The sequence below is a fragment of the Zingiber officinale genome, chromosome 4B (assembly GCF_018446385.1).
Source record: "Zingiber officinale cultivar Zhangliang chromosome 4B, Zo_v1.1, whole genome shotgun sequence".
NCBI classification, from domain to species: domain Eukaryota; kingdom Viridiplantae; phylum Streptophyta; class Magnoliopsida; order Zingiberales; family Zingiberaceae; genus Zingiber; species Zingiber officinale.
In genome coordinates, this window is record NC_055993.1 from 10,383,398 (window position 1) to 10,404,670 (window position 21,273).

Genomic DNA, 21,273 nt, shown 5'->3' on the forward strand with positions numbered 1-21,273 from the left:
GGGACACTTGGCGCAAGAGTTTAGCTCACTTATAACTCGGCCAAACGGCATGAGAGTCTGGGACACTTGGTGCGAGAGCTTAGCTCGCTTATAACTCAATCTAACGACGCGAGAGTCTGGGACACTTGACGTGAGAGCTTAACTTGCTTATAACTTAGTCGAACGACGCAAGAGTCTGGGACACTTGGCGTGAGAACTTTGCTCGTTTATAACTCGCCCAATCGGTCTGAGAGTCTGGGACACTTGGCGCAAGAGCTTTGCTCGCTTATAACTCAGTCGATTGGCGCAAGAGTTTGGGACACTTTGCGAGTGAGTTTTTCTCACTTATAACTCAGTCGAACGGCGCGAGAGTCTGTAACACTTGGCGTGAGAGCTTAGCTCGCTTATAACTTGATCAAACAACATGAGAGTTTGGGACACTTGGTGCTAGAGCTTAGCTAGTTTATAACTCTGTCGAACGAGGCAAGAGTCTAGAACACTTAGTAGTTTTTTATTTAAACTTTCTTGCATTTATGGAATAATAATCTTTACAATTTACATAAATTCAATGCAAACTTACTACTCGGCGCAATAGGGTGTGCATGATTTGCGCTCCATGGTCGTTCTAGGTTTCTTCCATTTTCATCTTGCAGATAATAAGCCCCTGAGCTAAGCTTCTATATCACATTATATGGTCCACACCATGGAGCCTCTAGCTTGCTAACGTCGTTGACTAGCTTGATTCTTTTCCATACTAAGTCGCCGACTTAGAAAGATCTTGGAATAACTCTCTTGTTATAATTTTGCTTCATTTTTTGCTAGTAATCCATCAGCCAAGCAATTGCTTTATCTCTGATTTCTTTTATTAAGTCCAGCTTCATAAAATGTCGCTCAGAGTTTTCCTCGTCATATTGTAGTCTCTAATTGGACTCGATGCCTATTTCCACCAAACTACTGCTTTTTCTCCATACACTAAGTGGAATGGGGTGATGCCAGTAGCTTCTCGGTGTGTGGTGTGATATGTCCACAGCACACTCGGTAGTTCATCAACCTAACTTCCTCTAAGGTGGTCGAGCCGGATTCTAAGTCCTCTGATAATTTCTCTATTGGTGACTTCTGTCTGGCCATTGCTCTGGGCATAGACTACTGAAGTAAAGGCCTATAAAATACCATAGCCAACACATTATTCCCTAAGCCTTCTTCCTTGAAATTGCCTTCCATTGTTGGAAATGAGTTTGTGAGGAATGTCGACCTGACACAAGATATTTTTCCATAAAAACTTGATAATCCTCTGTTCGATTATCTTAGTGAGCGGTTCAGCTTCCACCCACTTAGAGAAGTAGTCCATGACTACGAGCAGGAATTTTTTTTTGACCAGTCGCCATGGGAAAATGTCCAACAATATCCATTCCCCACTGGTCGATCAAACAGGAGACAATTGATGTCTTCAGCTCTTCAATAGGTTGGTGTGGTATGTTCTAGTGTCTTTGACATGATAGGTAAGTGGCAACTGTCTGAGCTGCATCTACTTACAGGGTTGGCCAAAAATATCTGGTCAATAAGATCTTCTGAGCCAGTGAACGGTCACCCGGATGACTGCCATAGGAATCTTAATGTACTTCTTGCAAAATGTATTGGATGTCTTTCGTCCTAACACATTTGAGCAACGACCTGGAAAAGACTCTCTTATATAAATGATCTCCTATAAGCGTGAACCGACCGGTCCTCTTTTTTATCAGTCAAGCCTGTTCCCGATCTGCTGGAATATTTCCCGGTCGGAGGAATTCTATCAAGGGTGTCCTCTAATAATTTTGCACTTCTGGTTCAGCCAGTCTTTTAATATGAGCCACTAGCAGCACATGCTCAACTAGCTTATCTAAGGCCACTGGACTCAAAGAACTAGCTAGCTTAGCCAGCTAATCTGCATATTGATTGTCTGCCCGGAGGATCTTCTACAATGTTACCTCTTGAAATCCTGACTTTAATTTGTCGAATGCCTTGGCATATAATTTCAACCTCACATTATTTATTTTGAAGTTGCATGCGAGTTGTTGGGCCGCTAGCTACAAATCAAAATAAATAAAAACCTGAGTAGCTCCCACATGCTTAGCTACTTGTAGGCCGACTATCTGAGCTTCATATTTTACCTCATTATTGGTGGCCTGATAGTCTAGCTGGACGGACAACTGCATCATATTTTTGCATAGTGATATCAAGAGTATCCCCACTCTACTACCCCGCCAAATGGACGATTCATCCACATAGATTCTCCACGTTTCATCCGGCTCAAGATTCTGTATTTTTATCACAAAATCGGCTAAGGTTTGTGCCTTGATGGACAAGTGAGGCTGGTATTGTATATCAAATTCACTCAATTCTGTTGTCCATTTAATTAGTCGTCCGAATGCCTTTGGATTGAGGAGAACTCGGCCAAGCATGTTGTTAGTTAACACAATGATAGGATGAGAGAGAAAATAAGGGCGTAACCTCCGGGCAGCTAAGACCAACCCGTACACCAACTTTTCGAGACAGGTATAGAGGCATTCAACATCTTTTAATAAATGACTTAGAAAGTACACCGACTGATATTCGTTGCCGTCTTGCCACACCAACGCTAATCTAATAGCCCGCTTGGTAGAAGATAAGTAGATTTTGAGTGGCTCACCGACGATGGACTTTACCAATACATGTAAAGAGAATAAGTAGCTTTTGAGTTCTTCTAATGCCTTGTTGCATTTGGTATCCCACTAGAACTTGTTGGCTTGGCGTAGAATTTTAAAGAACGGCAAGCTCTGATCAAATGATCTTGCAATAAATCTTGATAGTGTTGTAATTCACTCGATCAGCAGTTGAGCTTCCTTCAAGTTGCATGGCAGGGGCATGTCTCTGAGTGCCTTCACCTTGCTGGGATTGACCTCTATTCCTCACTTGGTCACGATGTAGCCGAGGAAGCGTTCACTCTTAGCTTCAAACAAGCATTTGTTGGAGTTACGCTTGACTCCATATCTTCTTAAAGTTTGGCAGGTTTTCTCGATATCTGCACATAAGGCGATAACTTGGAGGGATTTTATTAATATATCGTCGACATATACCTCCATATTTCTGTCGATCTGTCACCGAAACACTATGTTCATAGGTCATTGATATGTGGCCCTAGCATTCTACAAACCGAATGGCATGACGTTGTAGCAGTAAGTCTCATCTGTCGTGATGAAGCTGACTTTTTCTTAATTCTCCTTGGTAAGAGGGACTTGGTGATATCCTTGATACGCGTCTAGAACCATCAATTTGGGTTGTGCCCGTCGGGTTGGCCCGCCCCGCCAAACCAATTAAGCAGGTTGGGTTGAAATTTTATCAACCCAAGCCCGCTGCAGGCCGACCCACCTAGGCTCATGACCGGCGCGGGTCGGCCCGTGACGGGCTTGGGTTGGCCCGCGGGTTGAGAAACACATGTTCGTGGACGTGGAGAATGACACAATACAATTTAAGATATGAAAGTTTTTCTAGCTGGCTACCGACTTTATTAATCATGAGATTGAGGTCATAGATGGCATTTTTTGCTTGAAGCATTGAAATTTGCTTCTACTGGTCAACAACTATCAACTCTTGCATAGCCTATAATCCATATATCTCACCCTTTGCTGCTTCGATCTTCCTAATTGTCTCTCGCAAACCATCAATCTCTTCTTCAAGCAACGTTTTTTGTGAATTTATCTCAAGCTATAATTTTTCATTCTCCTTTTAAAGATTGCATATCAAGCTATAGAAGCTTGCCGAAGATATGAAAGTTTGTTTTTAAAAAAAAAGTTTATGGGTCCACGGATTGGCCTGCCAAACCCGCAATCCGCCTTCGATTGGTTGGGTTGGATATTTTCCAACCCGCCAAGTTGACAGGTCGGCTCGTCCCGCCCCACCACGGGTTGGCCCATTTGACAGCTCTATACGCTTCCAACATACATATCAACTTGCACCTGGCTGTAGAGTCCGACATCTGGTCGATGCATGACTGAGGGTAATAGTCTTTTGGGCAGGCTCTATTCAGATCTCTGAAATTGACGCAGACCCGCCACATGTTTCCTGGTTTGGATACTGACACTATATTAGTTAGCCAGATTGGGAATTATACTTCTCGAATATGTCCTACCTCAAGCAGCTTCTCTACCTCAGCTTGGATGATCTGATTTTGCTTCAAGCTGAAGTGTCTTTTCTTTTATTTGACTGATCGAGTGTCTAGTCAGACGTGCAACTCGTGTTGCATTATTATTAGAGAGATGCCGAGGACCTCGTGGGTTGACTATGCAACACGCCATGATTCTGCTTTAAGTAGGCAACTAGCTCAACTTTCTTCTCGGGGCTCAGATCGGTCGCGATGAATGTGGTGGCCTCCAATCGGCCAGGGTGGACTTGGACTTCCTCTTTTTCTTCATAAGCCAAAGTGGGAGGTACCTCCTAAATTGTGTTGACCTCCCGTCATTGAGCCTTCCGAGTGACTTGAGACTCGGCTTTGACCACCTCTATGTAGCATTTATACACCACAAGCTGATCACCTTTAACCTCATCGACCGAGTCATCTATCAAAAACTTGATCTCCTGACAGAATATTGAGACAACGGCTCGAAACTCATTCAACATCGGTCAGCCAAGTATCACGTTGTAGGCTGAGGGCGCGCCCACCATGATGAAATTCATGTGATGAGTCCTCATGAGCATCTCCTCCCCAAAAGATATGGCCAGACAAACTTGACCAATCAAAAGAATCTCATTGTCGATGAAACTGTATAATGGAGTCATCATGGGCTGGAGCTCACTTTTTTCTATTTGCAGCTGGTCAAATGCCTTCTTGAATATGATGTTGATCGAGCTACCTATGTCAACAAAAGTCTAGTGGATATTATAGTTATTGATTACCATTTTAATGATTAAGGCATCATCATGAGAGATTTTAACTTCCTTCAAATCTTGAGGACCGAAACTGATTTCTGGTCCTTGTGCCTTTTCCACGCTGCACCCAACCGCATGGATCTCCAACCTCCGTGCGTGTCATTTCCTAGCATGGTTGGAGTCACCGTCGGTCAGGCCGCTTGCTATCATGTCGATGTCGCCCCGAGCTGTGTTGCCCCGATTTTCTTCTTTGTGATCCAATCGGCATGCTAGCCGCTCGGCGGATGCCTATAGGTGGGCCTTTGGTTGTCTCTCTATTGGGGGTGTCGTTGGTTCCGCTCGGTCAGTGTGTTGTCTTGATATTGGGCTCTCAGTCGACGGTGAGGTTGATGGGTTGGAGAGGGAGATCATCGACGATATCCTTGAGGGGTCTATCGGCAAGGTCTCGAACTAAAGTGGTAGCAGTCCTTGGTGTTGTGAGTTACTGAGTAGTGGTAAGAGCAAAACATTGGGGTCCACGGTCAGGACTCAATGGATCTCGTCCGTTCAACTTCCACATGTTGGACTACATGCGATCGAGACTCTTGATGTTGCTATTGAGGGTCCGCTCAGGGCCCTTTTGGGGGCACGTTGTTGTTGGCCAATCGACGCTTATAAACAACAACTGGCTCGGGAATCACTTCTTCTTCCAAGTTAACTCGACCTCCTCCACGTGATGTATTTTGTAGCCCGTTCGAGCAGATGATCGAAGTCCCTTAGAGGCTTTTTGATGAGGGATCAGAAGAAATCATTTTATGAAAAGGCACTTACCATAATTTCCTGAGTGGTTGACGGGACGTCAGTGGCACTTAGTTGAATCTTTTTATAAAGGTCCGTAATGTCTCCTTGGGTCCTTGTTTGAGTGAGAACAGATTTACCGTCATCTTCTGATATCGACGACTGCTAGTAAAATATTGGAGGAATGTTGCTTAGAAATCCTTGAAGCTACGAATGGATCCAAACGGTAGTCTTTTGAACCATCTCTGTGCTGAACCAGACAATGTAGTGAAAAACACTCGGTATTTGACTCCGTTAGTGTATTGGTAGAGTGTGGCGATATTGTTAAATTTGAGTAGGTGATCTTCGGGATCAGTCAATCCTCCATACTCTCCGATTGACAAAGGTTGGAAGTGAGTTGGCAGCTGATCTTCAAGGATTTCTTGGAAATACTATAGATTTACCCGTTAGGGAGAATCATCGGTTCTGGGTTCTTTACCCTTACTAGCGTCCCAAGCGGGTGTGTTCTCAGAGGACGATCCTTATGCTCTTTCCACCCGGTCATGCTCTTCTAAAGGCGTTCTGAATAATGCTCTGTGGTATGGGATAAGCGCATTGGGCGCGTGCGGTAAGTTAGTCGTAGGGATAAGTGCTTGGTGGAAAGCGCCCGTCGTCTTGTGGTTCGGCCAGCCTTCACGTTCGATCGGCGTTGTGAGGCCCGCTCGGTCAATCTTGGCTAGTTAACAGGCTCCAGATCTGTTCGACTCTGCCACTTTAGAATCGATGCTATTAGGTTGCACGAATGACCGCCATTGTGCGATTAGAAAGCAATTGGTGTCGTGTGTTGCAGGATGAAGAAGACGATTGCAGAAGAAGATTAAGATGATCTCTTGTTTGGTGGATCCATGGCTTGGTGGAAAGAACGCCAGAGAAGAAATCGCATGCCACGAAGGAATTACATGCAAAGAAGAGTCGTGCGTCAATGCATGCCTTGGAGCCGTGAGAATAGGGTTTAGTGGTAGTTTAGGATTCGTGCCTTTTTTTATTTTGATATAATTAAAAAAAAAAATGAACCCTGCCTTGGGTCAGGCCTTGACACAGTTTCCTCCCTGCCTTATGGAAGGTACGGCTCTATGGCAAGCTCGAGTTGAAGGAAGTGATAAACCAGGTGACGGGCTTGGATGATACAGTAGATCTTGAACAACTAAACCGGAGAGTTCGATGCAAAGAGAGCATGCCATGATAAAGAACTGAAACTTCATGCCGAGTGCTAGCTTGAACGATCGAATGTGTTGGTAAATGCAGCATCAGTGCATTTTTCAGCAGACATAAAGACAAATCGTGCTTGAAGCCAGAGGCCAAAAACAGAAACAGTCACAAAGATTCCATTTTGCGTGACCTTTCTTGTCAACTGTATCGCACTTGCAAATGCAAGAGTGTGGATGGAGTAAGAAATTTTGATTGTATTTGTACAGATCATTTTCTGATCCTTCGTTTTCTGTTGAGAGTCCTATAGATTAATGTACGCGTTGTAGGACACGTCCTTGTCGTCTTTGTGGAGGTAGTGTTTGGAGACGTCATCAGGAAGCTGCCCCCTTTAATGATCTTCAAATTTAAATTCCTTGTGTTCTCTGTGCTGTGCTTCTGCATGTCATGTGAGGCAAGAACAGCATCCCGTGGTAGAGTTCTCGTGAACTCAGAGCTAGGCTACATCGATCAAGGACATGATTATTCGTATTCGTTTTTCTTTTCTTTTCTTTTTTTAATTCCTGCAGCAAAGTACTTTCAAACTTATTCGCAATGTAATTAATTTGCCCTGTAGGAAAGATTTAATTTGTTAGATTATATGGTCTTGTGCTAAACTTGTTAACGAGTGCTCACTCGTATTACATATATAATAGTAAATGCTGCAATAAGCCTAAAGCTTGTCCCCAAATCCTAAACTTTGATGCTTTCTATTGTAGTTGATCATCACTTTCTGTCATACTTTTTTGCCTTCTGTCTTTCCTTCTTCAATATTTATTAGATATTTAATCAATCTATAGATACGCTCTAAGGTGAGTCCAAATTGAACTCCATGGGCCTAAGCTCCTACTCGCTAGGAGATAGCTAGCTAGTTCCTTCCACCAAGCAAAAGTAATTATCTTTCCTAATGTTAATTATTGTATGATCTTTTGCCAAACTGAGGATGATATATATATTATTGCTGCAGCTTCATCTCGTCATGCTTAATTAACTTTCAAGAATCTTGTCACCATCTCCCTTAAATTTTGCTTGTGGACAACCGCTTTACCAACTTCTCAAGCCATAAAGACATCAGCATTCGAATCCTCATTAATTAATTAATTAACTAACAACTTCAAGATATGGACCATAACGAACAAAACTCCAATATATGTTTAATTATTTTGAGAACCAAGTGAATTAATTAGAAAACTTTTTTTATTAAAATATAAATGTTTATTTTTATATATATAAATCTATGCAATTTTCAACATAATCTCTAAGAAATTACAATTAAATTATATTCAGTTAAATGAATCAATATATTAAGTAAAGTATAATTCATCTTACATGATACAATGATAAAGATGGACTCCTCAAAAGTGAATTAAAATAGCAGCGAAGATCAGTTGACGTGGTCAAAGTCAAATGGTTAAAGTAACATGGTCGGGTGGACTACGCGACTACGGACTGGGGATCAGGCAAGGTTGGCCGACCGAACCTTCAAAGTTGGTCGGACGTGAAAGGACTATCAGACCATCCGAACGGTCGTCCTCCGAAACTTACAACTGAGATTAAGAGTCAAATACCAAGTTTCCCATACCACCGTCCTCACCGATCGGACCTTAGATCCGATCGGACACAATGTGTGTCTTCAATAACAGTAAAGCCGAGTGAAGCACAGGTCAGTAGCTTCACTCTGTACGACCGAGCTAGTGACATCCTGGCCAAATGGTGCTCGGTCGGCTTATAGCGGGACCCACATACAAGTATTATCGTACTTTTTTGAAAGTTTGTACCTCGACAACAAAGAATGTTCTACGGACAAATTGTACTTTAGAAGCTTCTAGTCTGTCACATCATAGAGATTTGCGTACTCGCTTAAGAAAAGATATCAGAGACACTTTTCGACTTGTCTTTTCCCAGGAAGGCTTTGGAAAGTATGTATGCGCTTTGGGATGTGTGCATAAGTGCTACAGTAATACTATAAAAAGGATCTCCATCTACAGACAGAGGTATGCGATGCTTCATCATTCTATACGCTCTCTGCTACTATTTGTTGTTAGTATTCTCTTCGCCAAAATCAAGTATTGACTTCAGCGTCAGAGGGCCAACGTCAGGACCCCTTTCCTAGTCCGGCACTAGCACCCCTTGTGTTATAGGACAGCGTAGAAACTTCACCATGTCAATAGCAAAACTGCTACGTCTCCAACTAATTGTCTTCTCAGTTTTCGGATAGAATCATTATGCAATGTATATATCAAAATGAAAATGCACTGAATTTGTTTTAAAAAATTAAAATTATATGGACATATCTTTTGAAAGTAAAAAACTCATTGCTAGATTCAGGGGCGGATCTAGTAGGGGGGCGACATCGGCGGTCGCCCTCCCTTACCGGCGATGGAACCCCTAGTATTATGGGGTTCCACCGATGGAGATGGAGGATATCGCCCCTTGTTTATCATGATTTGTCCTTCCATATTTGAATTCTTGGATCCGCCACTGGCTAGATTTACAAAAGATCAAAAGATACATGAGTGTGTATATACATAGAAAAATTTGAAAAGAATGAATTCATTTCCATAATACATAGGATTATAATTAATTCTCTAATAATGTAGATGACGGCAATGGAAATGATGATACACAAGAAATGTATGTGAGCGGCACACTCGCAGTCCAATCTCTATCGCACAGTATACGTGCCTGCTTCATGATAGTCCTACTGCATGACATCCAATAATTAATAATATAAATTAAATATTTTGGCAATAATTCGAAAATATCTTAACTACCAATGGGAAGGAATATGCCATGTACATGTAATGTTTGGTTTGGACTTTGGAGGTTTTCCAATATTTATCCAATGTTTACACATCAAATATTGAGTCTCATCAATCAAATTATTGGTATATGTGACAGAAGAGTTGGATATATGTGAGCTTTCTTCTCGGTGCAAGGTTCATTATTATTAATTCCAAATCATGGAGTTCAATCATTGCACTCTTTTTCTAGCTCTTAATTCCAGTGAGGACAATGGCTATATGAAGCATGAGTTATTAAGTTCCTGGAGAATCGATGTCTCTTAGTTAAATTCTGGCGATGCCTCTCTTCTTTGCTCATCTTTCCTTTCAATTATTGGATTAAGACGTTTTTGACATGTCATCTTCATGTCGACTTGGATGCGTACGTGAAGGCCGGCCACGTAAGACTATGACAAAATAACATAGAAAAGTTTAACTTAATTAGTTTAGAAAAAAGGAGACAAAAACTTCTTAACTTGTTTTACAGGCCTTGCATGACAAGTGTATATATATATTTTAAGATGTTTGTTTTCCATTAGAGTTTGTTAATTAATTTAATTAACATTCTCTTATTCGATTTGAAGGGATTAGGATATCATCACTGCTTACTTATGTACTTAAACTAGTGGTTTTTGGAGTTTTTATTCTGTATTTATTAGTCGATACGTACGTGCCTGATTTGTCTTAGTCATGATCCATTTGATGTCTAACATTATTGCATGTCTTTTTTTTAGTAGAATAGTATTCTTTCTTTAATTGCACTAAAATAAACTAAGAGTATTTATAATTATAACTAGAGTTTTGTAGCTTTATTCAATACTTTACATGCGTGCATCAGAAAATAAAAAATAAAAAAAAGGAAAACCACAAGGATTTATACTATTTGCAAACACATTTCATTCACAAGAAATACCATAATTAACAAGGTGTTCCTAATCCTAAACCAGATTGATATTGGGGTAATAGGAACTTATTTATATTTAACATAAATAACTATATGTATAATATATAAGTTCCCACGACAGTGAACTTATAAATTTTTTAATATGCATGAATAAAACTAATCAATTATTCATGATAAGAGTAGCTATCTTTTTAATAAATTATAAACATGAAAAATCTCGATACGACAAACAAATTAAATAGGTTTAAATAAACTCAAAAAGATAAATTGAGATGAATAAACAACAGAGTGAATGATTAAGACGGATAGATAAACTGTTCGCCCACGGTCATATTAAAAATTTTAACAATTAATTTTCACACGACGGATATCTCCTAATATATGAATGCAAACACGTAACATCCTTAAATATATATATACATGATCTCTTCATGTACACAAGTAGTTCCATACATAGATTATTTAATTATGATCCCAGTTAATTAGTCACGAGAGCCACATCAGCTACCTTTCTTGTGTACATGGATATCTCATCAAATCTTTCTCCCGCAAGCATAATATTTGTTAGGGACGACACATAGCATCTTCTTCCAAGCTAGAGATTATGACCGCCGCAAACCCTGGAAATCATGACAACAATTGTGCTTTCCAAACAGCAATTAATGCACGTTTCATAAACCTAATCATGTTAATATATATATATATATACACACACAGAATGCAGGCTAGGGACGAAGCTAATTTGAAGAGTACCTGTCTTGAGCTTTTTGGAGTTTCAAATTCTTGAAGCTAAGGCTTCGACTTGATTTAGGGTTCGGGCTATGGATTTAAGGTACATTGAGTCGACTCTGCCGGCCGGGTTCAGGTTCTGCCCCAGCGACGAGGAGCTTCTGTGCTACTACTTGCAGAAGAAGGTGACTAATGAGAGGGCTTCTCAAGGAACCATGGTGGAAGTGGATTTGCACACTCACGAGCCATGGGAGCTTCCAGGTCAATTTAGTACTAGTCAATATTGCTAGCTAGCTAGTTAGTGATAGATCGATCGATCGATCGATCAAATTAACGACCTTACATGAAATTAAATTTGATATATGTATATTAATTTGTGAATCGATCAGAGGCGGCGAAGCTGAACAAGAACGAGTGGTATTTCTTCAGCTTTCGCGATCGGAAGTACGCTACAGGGTGGCGATCCAACCGAGCGACCAAAAGCGGATACTGGAAAGCGACGGGGAGAGATCGAACGGTTTGCGATCCCAAGCGCCGTGAGAGCGTCGGGATGAGGAAGACATTAGTGTTCTACGAAGGGAGGGCTCCCAACGGGAAGAAGACCAACTGGATCATGCATGAATTCAGACTGGAAGGGCTGCACACGCCACCCAAGGTATTGAATTTATTTTGCTATATGAAGTTTTTAAGTAATTTTATTATATTCTTCTTCAGATTTGTTTGTTAGTTTAACTACGTAAGATTCTGCTTTTTATTCTGATTAATTATATGTTTATACACTACTCATATTTGTAATTAATAAAATAAACTATATTTGCATCTCTCTAAATTTTGGGTTCTTCTTGATCGTGCTGTAACAGGAAGACTGGGTGCTCTGCAGAGTATTTCACAAGAAGAAAGGGGATCCAGTGAAGTACAAGTCGGAGAATGAGCAGGAGATGATTAATCCCGGCAACTCGAGCTGCTTCTCGTCAGTGTACATGGACTTGGACTTGTCTCCTCCTCATCATCATCATGATCAGCAAATGCCTGATTCAAGAGCGTGCCATGGACATGCGACAACCTCAGCATTCCCCGCCCTTCTCCCGCAGCAGCAGGAGGAGGGCATCAAGCCAAGCACCTTGCTCGACTTGGCATGGCTGCATTACGACTTCCTCGAGTCAAAAGGCAGTGGCGAAGACGGCGGCTTGCTCTTCGACATGGGTCTGGATGAAGAACATGACCGTGAGCAGCTCGTGGAAGCTGCAGGATTGATGGATGACAACTTTGGAGCCTCGAGCGGCGTAGTTGTTCAAGGTGGAAACTACTGCGACGCTCAGGCCTTCTGAAAGTAAAATCCAACACTCCAAATTCTTTCATTTGGATTCAAAACTTCATCCCAGTTATATCATTGTAGCTAGGTATGCAAAAGATTGTACTATATATTTCAGATCTATAGTTCGAGCACCTAGTGTACAGCAGTTTTTTTTTTTTTCAAATTCAAGGCAATAATTACGCGAATTGCTATACGAGTTTCATCTTTGATAATCATTTTTATGATTGAACTGAGTGCCTCCACCTCAATTCGACAAATTCAAAATTTTAATGACGACCAGATCACTGAATCATTGTTCTGTGCGACATAATCTCATAAAGGTTATCTTTTAATCTCCTACTTGATGGTATAAGAAGTTATTATGACTTCTTATCCAGGAATTTGACAAATTGATTACAAAGAAAACAAATTCGATAAAGGTTCGGTCAAATTTTCTATGGAAGATGACTTCTTTATGGTAAATGGACAAAACTGATGAATCTTGAAATGCGACAATTGAGTGGTATGAAAAGATAAAAGATTATAGTCAGATAAAAGCTTAAGAGCATAATAAGACAATCAGTACTAAAAAAATATACTTTAGTTTGTTAGAGAAAATTGGGAGGAGGATGAGAGGGCAAAGATGGATAAGTGAAACATAATAATCTTTCACGTTTCAATTAAATTATAAAATATGTAGTCTATTTATAAGTCACCTATATAACTCATTACAATCCACTAACTCCATAATTCGCCCCACTAACTCAACTACTCTACCCCACTACTACCACTCATTGTCACCACTAACTCAATTGTTAGTTTTGAGTCATTTATCAACACTCCCCTTTGATTCTAAATTATAAACACCAAGACACGATCTAAAAAAAATAAACTTCTCTCTTGGAAGTGACTTCGTCAGGATATCTGTCACTTGTTCATGTGTGTTGTAGTGCTCCAACATAATTTCTTTATTTGCAACTAAGTCTCGAATGAAATGTAGACGAATATCAATATGTTTAGTCCTCGCATGGAAAGTTGAATTTTTTATCATTGCAATTGTCACCTTATTATCACAAAAAATAGTAGTTGCATCATTTTGTTGTTGGTGAAGATCTGCAAATAATCTTCTAACCCAAATTGCTTGACATGCTGCTGAAGTTGCTACTACATATTCTTCTTCTGAAGATGATAAAGTTGTAGTAGTTTGTTTCTTTGAACTCCATTAAATTGCTTCTAATCCAATATTAAAAACACTAGCTAAGGTGCTCCTTCAATCATCCATTGAATTTGCTCAATCACTATCAGTGAACCCGTAAAGATCAAATTTTAAAATTTTAGAATAATAAATTTCATAATCCACGGTTCCAGCAACATAGCGTAAAATCCTTTTAGTTGCTCCAAGATGATGCTTCGTAGGATTTTGCATAAACCTGGAGATTACACCAACAGAAAAAGCAATATCTAGTCTAGTATGAGTTAGATAAATTAAACCTCTAACCAAACTTCTGAAATTTCTTACATTAGCTTTTTCTGAACCATCTTCCAGTTATAATTTCTCATTTATATTCATAGGTGTGGCAGTTGGATTGCAATTGAATAAGTTGAACCTTTTCAGAAGATCTGTCCCATATTTTCTTTGTGAGATAAAAATCCCATCAACTCCTTGCTTTACTTCAAGACCAAGAAAATAATGTAATATTCTCATATCTGACATCTCAAACCTCTTCATCATATTAGATTTAAAATCAGTCAATAGAGAATCAGAAGAACTCATATAAATTATATCATCAACATAAAGGCACACAATAATATAATCATCTCTACGTTGTTTTTTCACATAGATAGTAGCTTCATTTTCACTTCTTGTGAAACCATGTTGTCGAAAATAACCATCAATTTTGCTATACCATGCCAGTGGGGCTTGTTTTAACCCATAAAATGTCTTTCTCAATTTATACACCTTCGTCTCTTTGCCTTTAATTATAAAACCTTTTAACTGATCTACATAAACTTCTTCTTGCAAATTATCATTCAGAAATGCAGATTTAACATCAAATTGATAAATAGGCCAATGCAATTGTGCAGCTGATGCTAGGATAATTCTTACAATTTCAAATCTAGCAACTGGAGAAAAGGTTTATTCAAAATCAATACCTTGTTGTTGCGAATACCCTTTTGCGACAAGTTAAGCTTTGTGTTTTTGAATGGTTGCATTGGCATGATATTTTGTTTTAAACACCCACTTGAGACCAATCACATTCTGACCATCAGGTAGATCTACCATCTCCCATGTTTCATTTTTATGGATTGCAATTAACTCTTCTTTCATTGCATTCCTCCATTCCTCTTTTGTTACTGCTTCTTCAAAGGTTGTAGGATCTGTAACCAAAAGAATAAATTGACTTGACTCATATATTTCTCTTAAAGATCTAACCTTTGCTGGAGGTGCTTTATCAGAAGATTCTTGTAAGGAGGATGAACTGCTACTTCTTGAATTTGATGGTGATGGAGCTAGTGATTCCAAAGGAGATGATTCAACACCTTCTGTTGTTGGAGTTCTATCCTCCATTGCGATGCGAATTTGAGTCTCTTCACCTTGTGTATTCCAATTCCACTTTGAGTTTTCATCAAAATCTACATCTCTCCTTATAATTAATTTACCAGTAAGAGGATTATACAACCGATATGTTTTTGATTGATTGCAATATCCAACAAATATGCATTTTTCATATTTCTTCTCAAGTTTATGATGAAATTGAGAGTTAATCAAAGCATATGCAATACAACCAAAAATTCTTAAATAATTTACCGATGGTTTTCTACCTCGCCATGCTTCATATGGTGTTTGATTTAAAACGACCTTTGTTGGAGAAATATTCAGCAAGTAAACTGATGTGGTCACTGCTTTAGCCCAGAAAATATTTGGAAGTCCTCTGATATTTAGCAAACTTCTAGCCATTTCTACAACGGTTCGATTTTTTCGTTCGGCAAAACCATTTTGCTCTGGTGTATAAGGCGTTGTTAATTCCCTGTGAATATCATGTTCTTCACAAAATTTACTAAATTCTTTAGATAAGAACTCACCTCCTCGATCTGTATGAAGAGTCTTTATTAAAGTATCATTCTACTTTTCCACAAGCACCTTGACTTTTCTGAAATTTTCAAAAGTCTCTGACTTGTCTACTAGAAAATATACCCAACTCGTCTGACTAAAATCATCAGTAAACATTAAAAAAATATTTACTCCCACCAAACGATGTAGTTCTCATAGGATCACATAAATCGACGTGAATTAGCTCAAGGCATTTTAAAGCTCTCCATGATTGCCCACTTGGAAAAGACTTCCTTGTTTGTTTTCCATAAATACATCCTTCGCATAAACTAAGAGAACTAATTTGAGATAATCTAAAAATCATACCTTTCTGATTTAAAAGTTGCATGTCTTTGATGTTAAGATGCCCATATCTCAAGTGCCACATCTTGGATTCATTATCTTCGCTAACAATAAAAGTTTGGTTTCCCACATTAGAGATCTTCAGTAGAAACATTTTATTTTCTATCATTTACACGCTAACAATAGACTTTCCAAAATCTTTATCAGAAATAACACAAGCTCCGTTATCAAATACAATAGCATAGCCACCCATCATCAATTGTCCAACACTTAACAAACTATGTGTCAAACTAGGAACAAAATAGACATTGTAAAGCAATTTTACTTTACCATCACTAGTCTCCACGGCAATTGTGTCTTTGCCTTCGACTTTTATTTGTTTATTATCTCCAAGTCTTACAAGCATCTTCTATGATTCATCAAGCTCTTTAAATAATGACTTATTTCTAGTCATGTGATTTGAACATCCACTATCCAAAAACCAAATATCGGTTTGAAGTTCGTTAGAATGAGAATGAACCATAAATAACTTACTTTCCTCATTTTCTTCTTTCACATAGTTTGCTTGTGAGTTATTTTTGCAATTTACCCTTATATGCCCAAATCTTTTGTAGCCATAACACCGAATGAAATTTTTATTCCATTTTTGATCCCCCGTTAAATTGCTTCTCTCGTCCATTAAAATTGTTTCTTCCTCTACCACGTCCTCTACCATGAAAACCTCCTCTTCCACGACCTCTGCCAGCGAAGTCTTCCTTTTTTTCTATCTCCCCCTTCATTTGAGAAGCCTGAAATGTCTTTTCTTTATTCTTCTCAGCAGATCTATTTCGCCTTACCTCATAAGCTTGCAAAAAACTCATTAGTTCATCAAAAGATAAAATCGAGAGATCTTTTACCTCCTCAATCACAGTTGTTATGTAATCATATTTAGGAGTCAAACTTCACAAAACTTTCAAAACAATAATTGCATCAGTGATCTTTTTTCCATAAGATCTCATTTGACTGATAATCGAAATTGCTCTAGATAAAAAGTCTAGTAAAATTTCATTACCCTTCATAAGCAAGGCATCAAACTCACTTCTGAGAGTATAGAGTTTCACTGCTATCACTTTGGAGGAGCCTTGGAATTCTTTCTGCAATATTTCTCATACTTCTTTGGAAAATGAGGCAGTTGCAATTCTTGAGAAAATCGTCTCATGTACTGCTTGTTGAAGAATGAATAGTGCCTTCGAATCTTTCTTTCTGTTCTCCTTCAATCGACCTTCATTGGCATCCTCGTCGTCAAAGCCTTTCTCTACTAAATCCCAAAGATCTTGAAATCTAAATAGAGTCTTCATTTGATACTCCAAAATTCGTAGCACTCTCCTTTGAAAATGGGGATGAGGGATTGAGAAACTCCGTTGATTGTCATTGTGAGCAAATTAGGACATGTCAAACTCGGCGCTCTGATACTACTGTTAGAGAAAATTGGGAGGATAAAAGGACAAAGATGGACAAGTGAAACATAATAATCTCTTACGCTTCAATTAAATCATAAAACATGTAGCCTATTTATAAGCTACCTACATAACTTATTACAACCCACTAACTCCATAATTCACCCCACTAACTCAACTACTCTATCCCACTACTACCACTCATTGCCACCACTAACTCAATTGTTAGTTTTAAGTCATTTATCAACATAGTTTACCTGTTATACAATAAACCATGATCCACAATTGATATTAGGGCATAAAGTAGTCTTCTAAACATGGCTAGAAAAGGAAAAAGATCAAATGATCTACTATCATGGACTTCCTGAGGGAAAATAAAACTTAGATCAGAAATCCATCTCTAAAGAAAGAAAATTTCCTAAATTAAGAGAAAAGAATTTAAGCAATAATGACTCAGGATTATTGAGTATAAACATGGAAAAAAACACAATATGGAAATTCTTGAAATGGCTTACTCATAAATATAATTAATATAGTAAACCTTTGCCTTCAATGATTCATTGCCAGCAGGCACCCAACACTGAGCCTCCTGTAAAAGCTTTAAACCTAGTTAGTCAATGCGCCCTGATGTAAAAGTGGTTTATCTTGAAACAAAGATAAGCCGACATTGAATATGACTGTTTAAGTTTATCAAGCAGTGATGTTAAAAAAAAATTGGAGACTATTGGGATCTAGCGCGCCAAAGACGCGGAAATACAGCGGAAAAATTACTAGATCCTCTTATCTAGTGGATCCATGCGAAAGGAAGAAACATTTTTTATTCATAATCTATACTAAGCTACATGATAAAATTATACCTTTGTTGCGTGCCCTTCGCAATCTCGACAGCAACCTCTTCCTTGTTTAGATGCATATCTCAGCGTGTTCAAGCGTCTGCACCTCTATGGTATCCACACGAACAAGCCTTGTCTTCGTTTGTCTCACAAACTCAACAAGATGGAGAAGAACACACAAGGTTGTGCTAGCAACCTTCAAGGGTGTGTTCGGCCAAGCAAGGAAAGGAGGAAGAAGAAGAAGCAAAGAGATCTTTCACCTTCTCAAGTGATGAAAAACTAATGAAAAATATCATCCAAATGATATTTATAACCATCCCATGGAATACCAAGAGTCTCCACCCTTTCATATTCCAATCCAATGGCTCAAAATCAACCATTCAATCCAATAGTTAAATTTTGACCATTCAACTTTCTTTGTGAACTTAAGTTCACCCAATGAGTCTAACCCATTGGTTCCCATGCAATTTAACTCAATCAAACAATTGGATTCCTTTGAGTCTAACTCAATGAGTCAAATTTGGATTACACTTAATCCAATGATTCATCACATGAACCTATCTCCAAATCTACTTTGTTCTTTGTGTGTGACCTTAGAGGTTCTCGTAACGTTGGCAATATACCCAAATCACCATTTGCGATACATAAACAATGAGTGTCATCTAGCAAGGTATCATTGCTAGCCAAGTGACGAGAAAGTCGAGATCCAACCTAACCTGCTCATGGCTATCATCATGTATGACTTGGTCCCTCTCTCCTTGATATCTAGATTGATCAATGAGGCATAGACCGTGTCATCCTCTTATCAATCTTTGTGTTTCTTGATCTCCAAGTAGACACACTTTATCAAATAAGCTTAATATCTCATATTGACTTATTTACGTATGACCATGCTTTCTTGTGTCCTACTAATCAAGGGGCCCACAAATATCGTTTCCGTCATATGGAAGGGATAGATCTCATCTACATCACTCGCATTCCTCCGCATAATTCATTGCATACCCAGTGATCGACTTTATAGTCCACCCTGTTACGGGTGACGTTTGACGATACCAAAGTATACAACTCCTTATGTAGGGAACTGTAGTAACTTCAGGTCTAAGGACTATTCATACCAATAGTCACATGAGAATGTTTATGACACTCATACGACGATCCATGAAACATTCTCATAGCGGGTCATTCAGTATATATTCTCTAATATATACTCATGTGTCAACCTGATATCTCATATCCATGACTTGTGAGATCAAGTCATCCGTTGACCTACATGTTAGTCTTAATGCATTAATACTGTCCTTGTATATTAATGTTCGACTAGGAATAGTTAAGAGTAGTGTTCTCTACAATATCTCACTATCAATTCAACCAATTGATATACTGTAGATAAGAACCTACTACCCAAGGACATTATTATATTTATTCAATCGGCACTGAACTGCAATAAATATAATAACCAACTTTTGCCTTTTATTAATAATGATATATGATACAATATGAGTCATTTACAATCATCTTATAATTGGTACTAAGGCTAATACTAATAGAGACTTGGAGTGAACTCTTCAAGTACCTAAAAGAAAATTCATTTGTAACATTCCTAGTAAGTAGTAACTCTAGTACTAGTAAGTAGGCTATCATACATGTCCTCTATCACACAAATATAATTACAAAACATTCTTTCTTTATTTCTGAGGATTTTTATTCAAGAAGCATGGGTACTTGAGTTGAATGGACAAATTTTTATTAAGGCCATGTACTTTTCACTTTTTTTTGTGAGCTTATAATTCTATAAAAGTGACATTGTAAACTTGGATTTATTCTCTAAATAATTGATTCCTTAAAATTAATTAATAATACCTAATTTGCTATGTCTCAATTAAGATAAATTTTCCAACCCATACAAATTAAGCCTTCTTGAATTAAAATTGATTCTCCCATATTGAGGAGACTTCAACTTTAGGTGAGTCCTTTATATCTTCAATTATTACATAATTTAAAATCTCATATTGTGTTTAGTGGCACGGTCGAAATGGATGCTTCCAATAAATTACTAAAGTTCAATATTACTTAGCAGAAGTCAATGTCTCGTCTTCTATGTCGCTATGTCAATAATGTTATGCCAACACTCAAAACTCCTTAGCATGTTATAGCTGAGATCAAGATGAATTAAGACAATGTAATTATTTTCTTCTTCCTTGCACCTCCAATTCACCACTTACATCAAAATATTAGAGCAATACCGCAACAATATGTTCTAATCAAACCCTTAAATCTCTAACCTTAAATTAGCATCTAAGCTTAAATTAGTATGTCCTTTCCAATGAATAAGGATGTAATGAAGAGATTATGCTCACAAAATAGTCAAGGTGGTATCTACATTCCTTATTCTAGAATGTGACTGAAATGTGCGGTGGACTGGTGGTAAAATGTCATTTTGTTAGATTAACTTTCTTGAAGAGAGCAGAATTGTTCAAAGCAAAAGCAATATAACTTGGGAACTAGATGCTCAAATTATGCAGAACTAAGAAATAAGAAATGGTGAAAAGAAAAGAACAAACCAGGCAAGTTGTACATAGAAGCTATTTGAGAATTGATTGCTTGTGTCATTATAGACAAAACAGAATTCAGGAAGATGTTAAAATTTAAAATTAAATAGAAATAAGAAAGAAATTTAAAGTTACAAATGAGTTGATGTACGAAGAGAATAAAGGACAACATGAATAAATGAGAAGATTCAATTTGTTTTCATTCAAAAACTCACATTTGTTGAAGTATGTGACACACAAGGATCTTCCTGGAACACTTTTTTGGTTGACTATCTTCTGGTGTAACTAGAGAACCATTAATTCTTCTATGTGAAATTTGGCCTGCAAAAACTCTTGAGTTACTGATACTACCTCTGCTAAGATTCTGCTCAACTTCAGTTAGATTATTCTTTAAATCTTCAATTATCTTATCCTTTTCTTTATTAATGACTCCAATTTATTGACAGCAGACTGAATCTTCCCCACTTATTTGCTAGCTTTTTCTTCTTCT

At 38.3% G+C, this 21,273-nt stretch overlaps 1 protein-coding gene across 1 annotated transcript; it reads left to right on the forward strand.

Annotated features, from left to right (window-relative positions):
* The first annotated feature begins 11,073 nt into the window (after positions 1–11,073).
* On the forward strand, positions 11,074–12,769 carry LOC121977385 (NAC domain-containing protein 92-like). The gene is made up of 3 exons (XM_042529969.1): positions 11,074–11,538; positions 11,667–11,932; positions 12,138–12,769. The coding sequence occupies exons 1-3, from the start codon at positions 11,370–11,372 to the stop codon at positions 12,603–12,605; spliced, it is 903 nt and encodes a 300-aa protein (XP_042385903.1). The 5' UTR covers positions 11,074–11,369; the 3' UTR covers positions 12,606–12,769.
* The last annotated feature ends 8,504 nt before the right edge of the window (positions 12,770–21,273 follow it).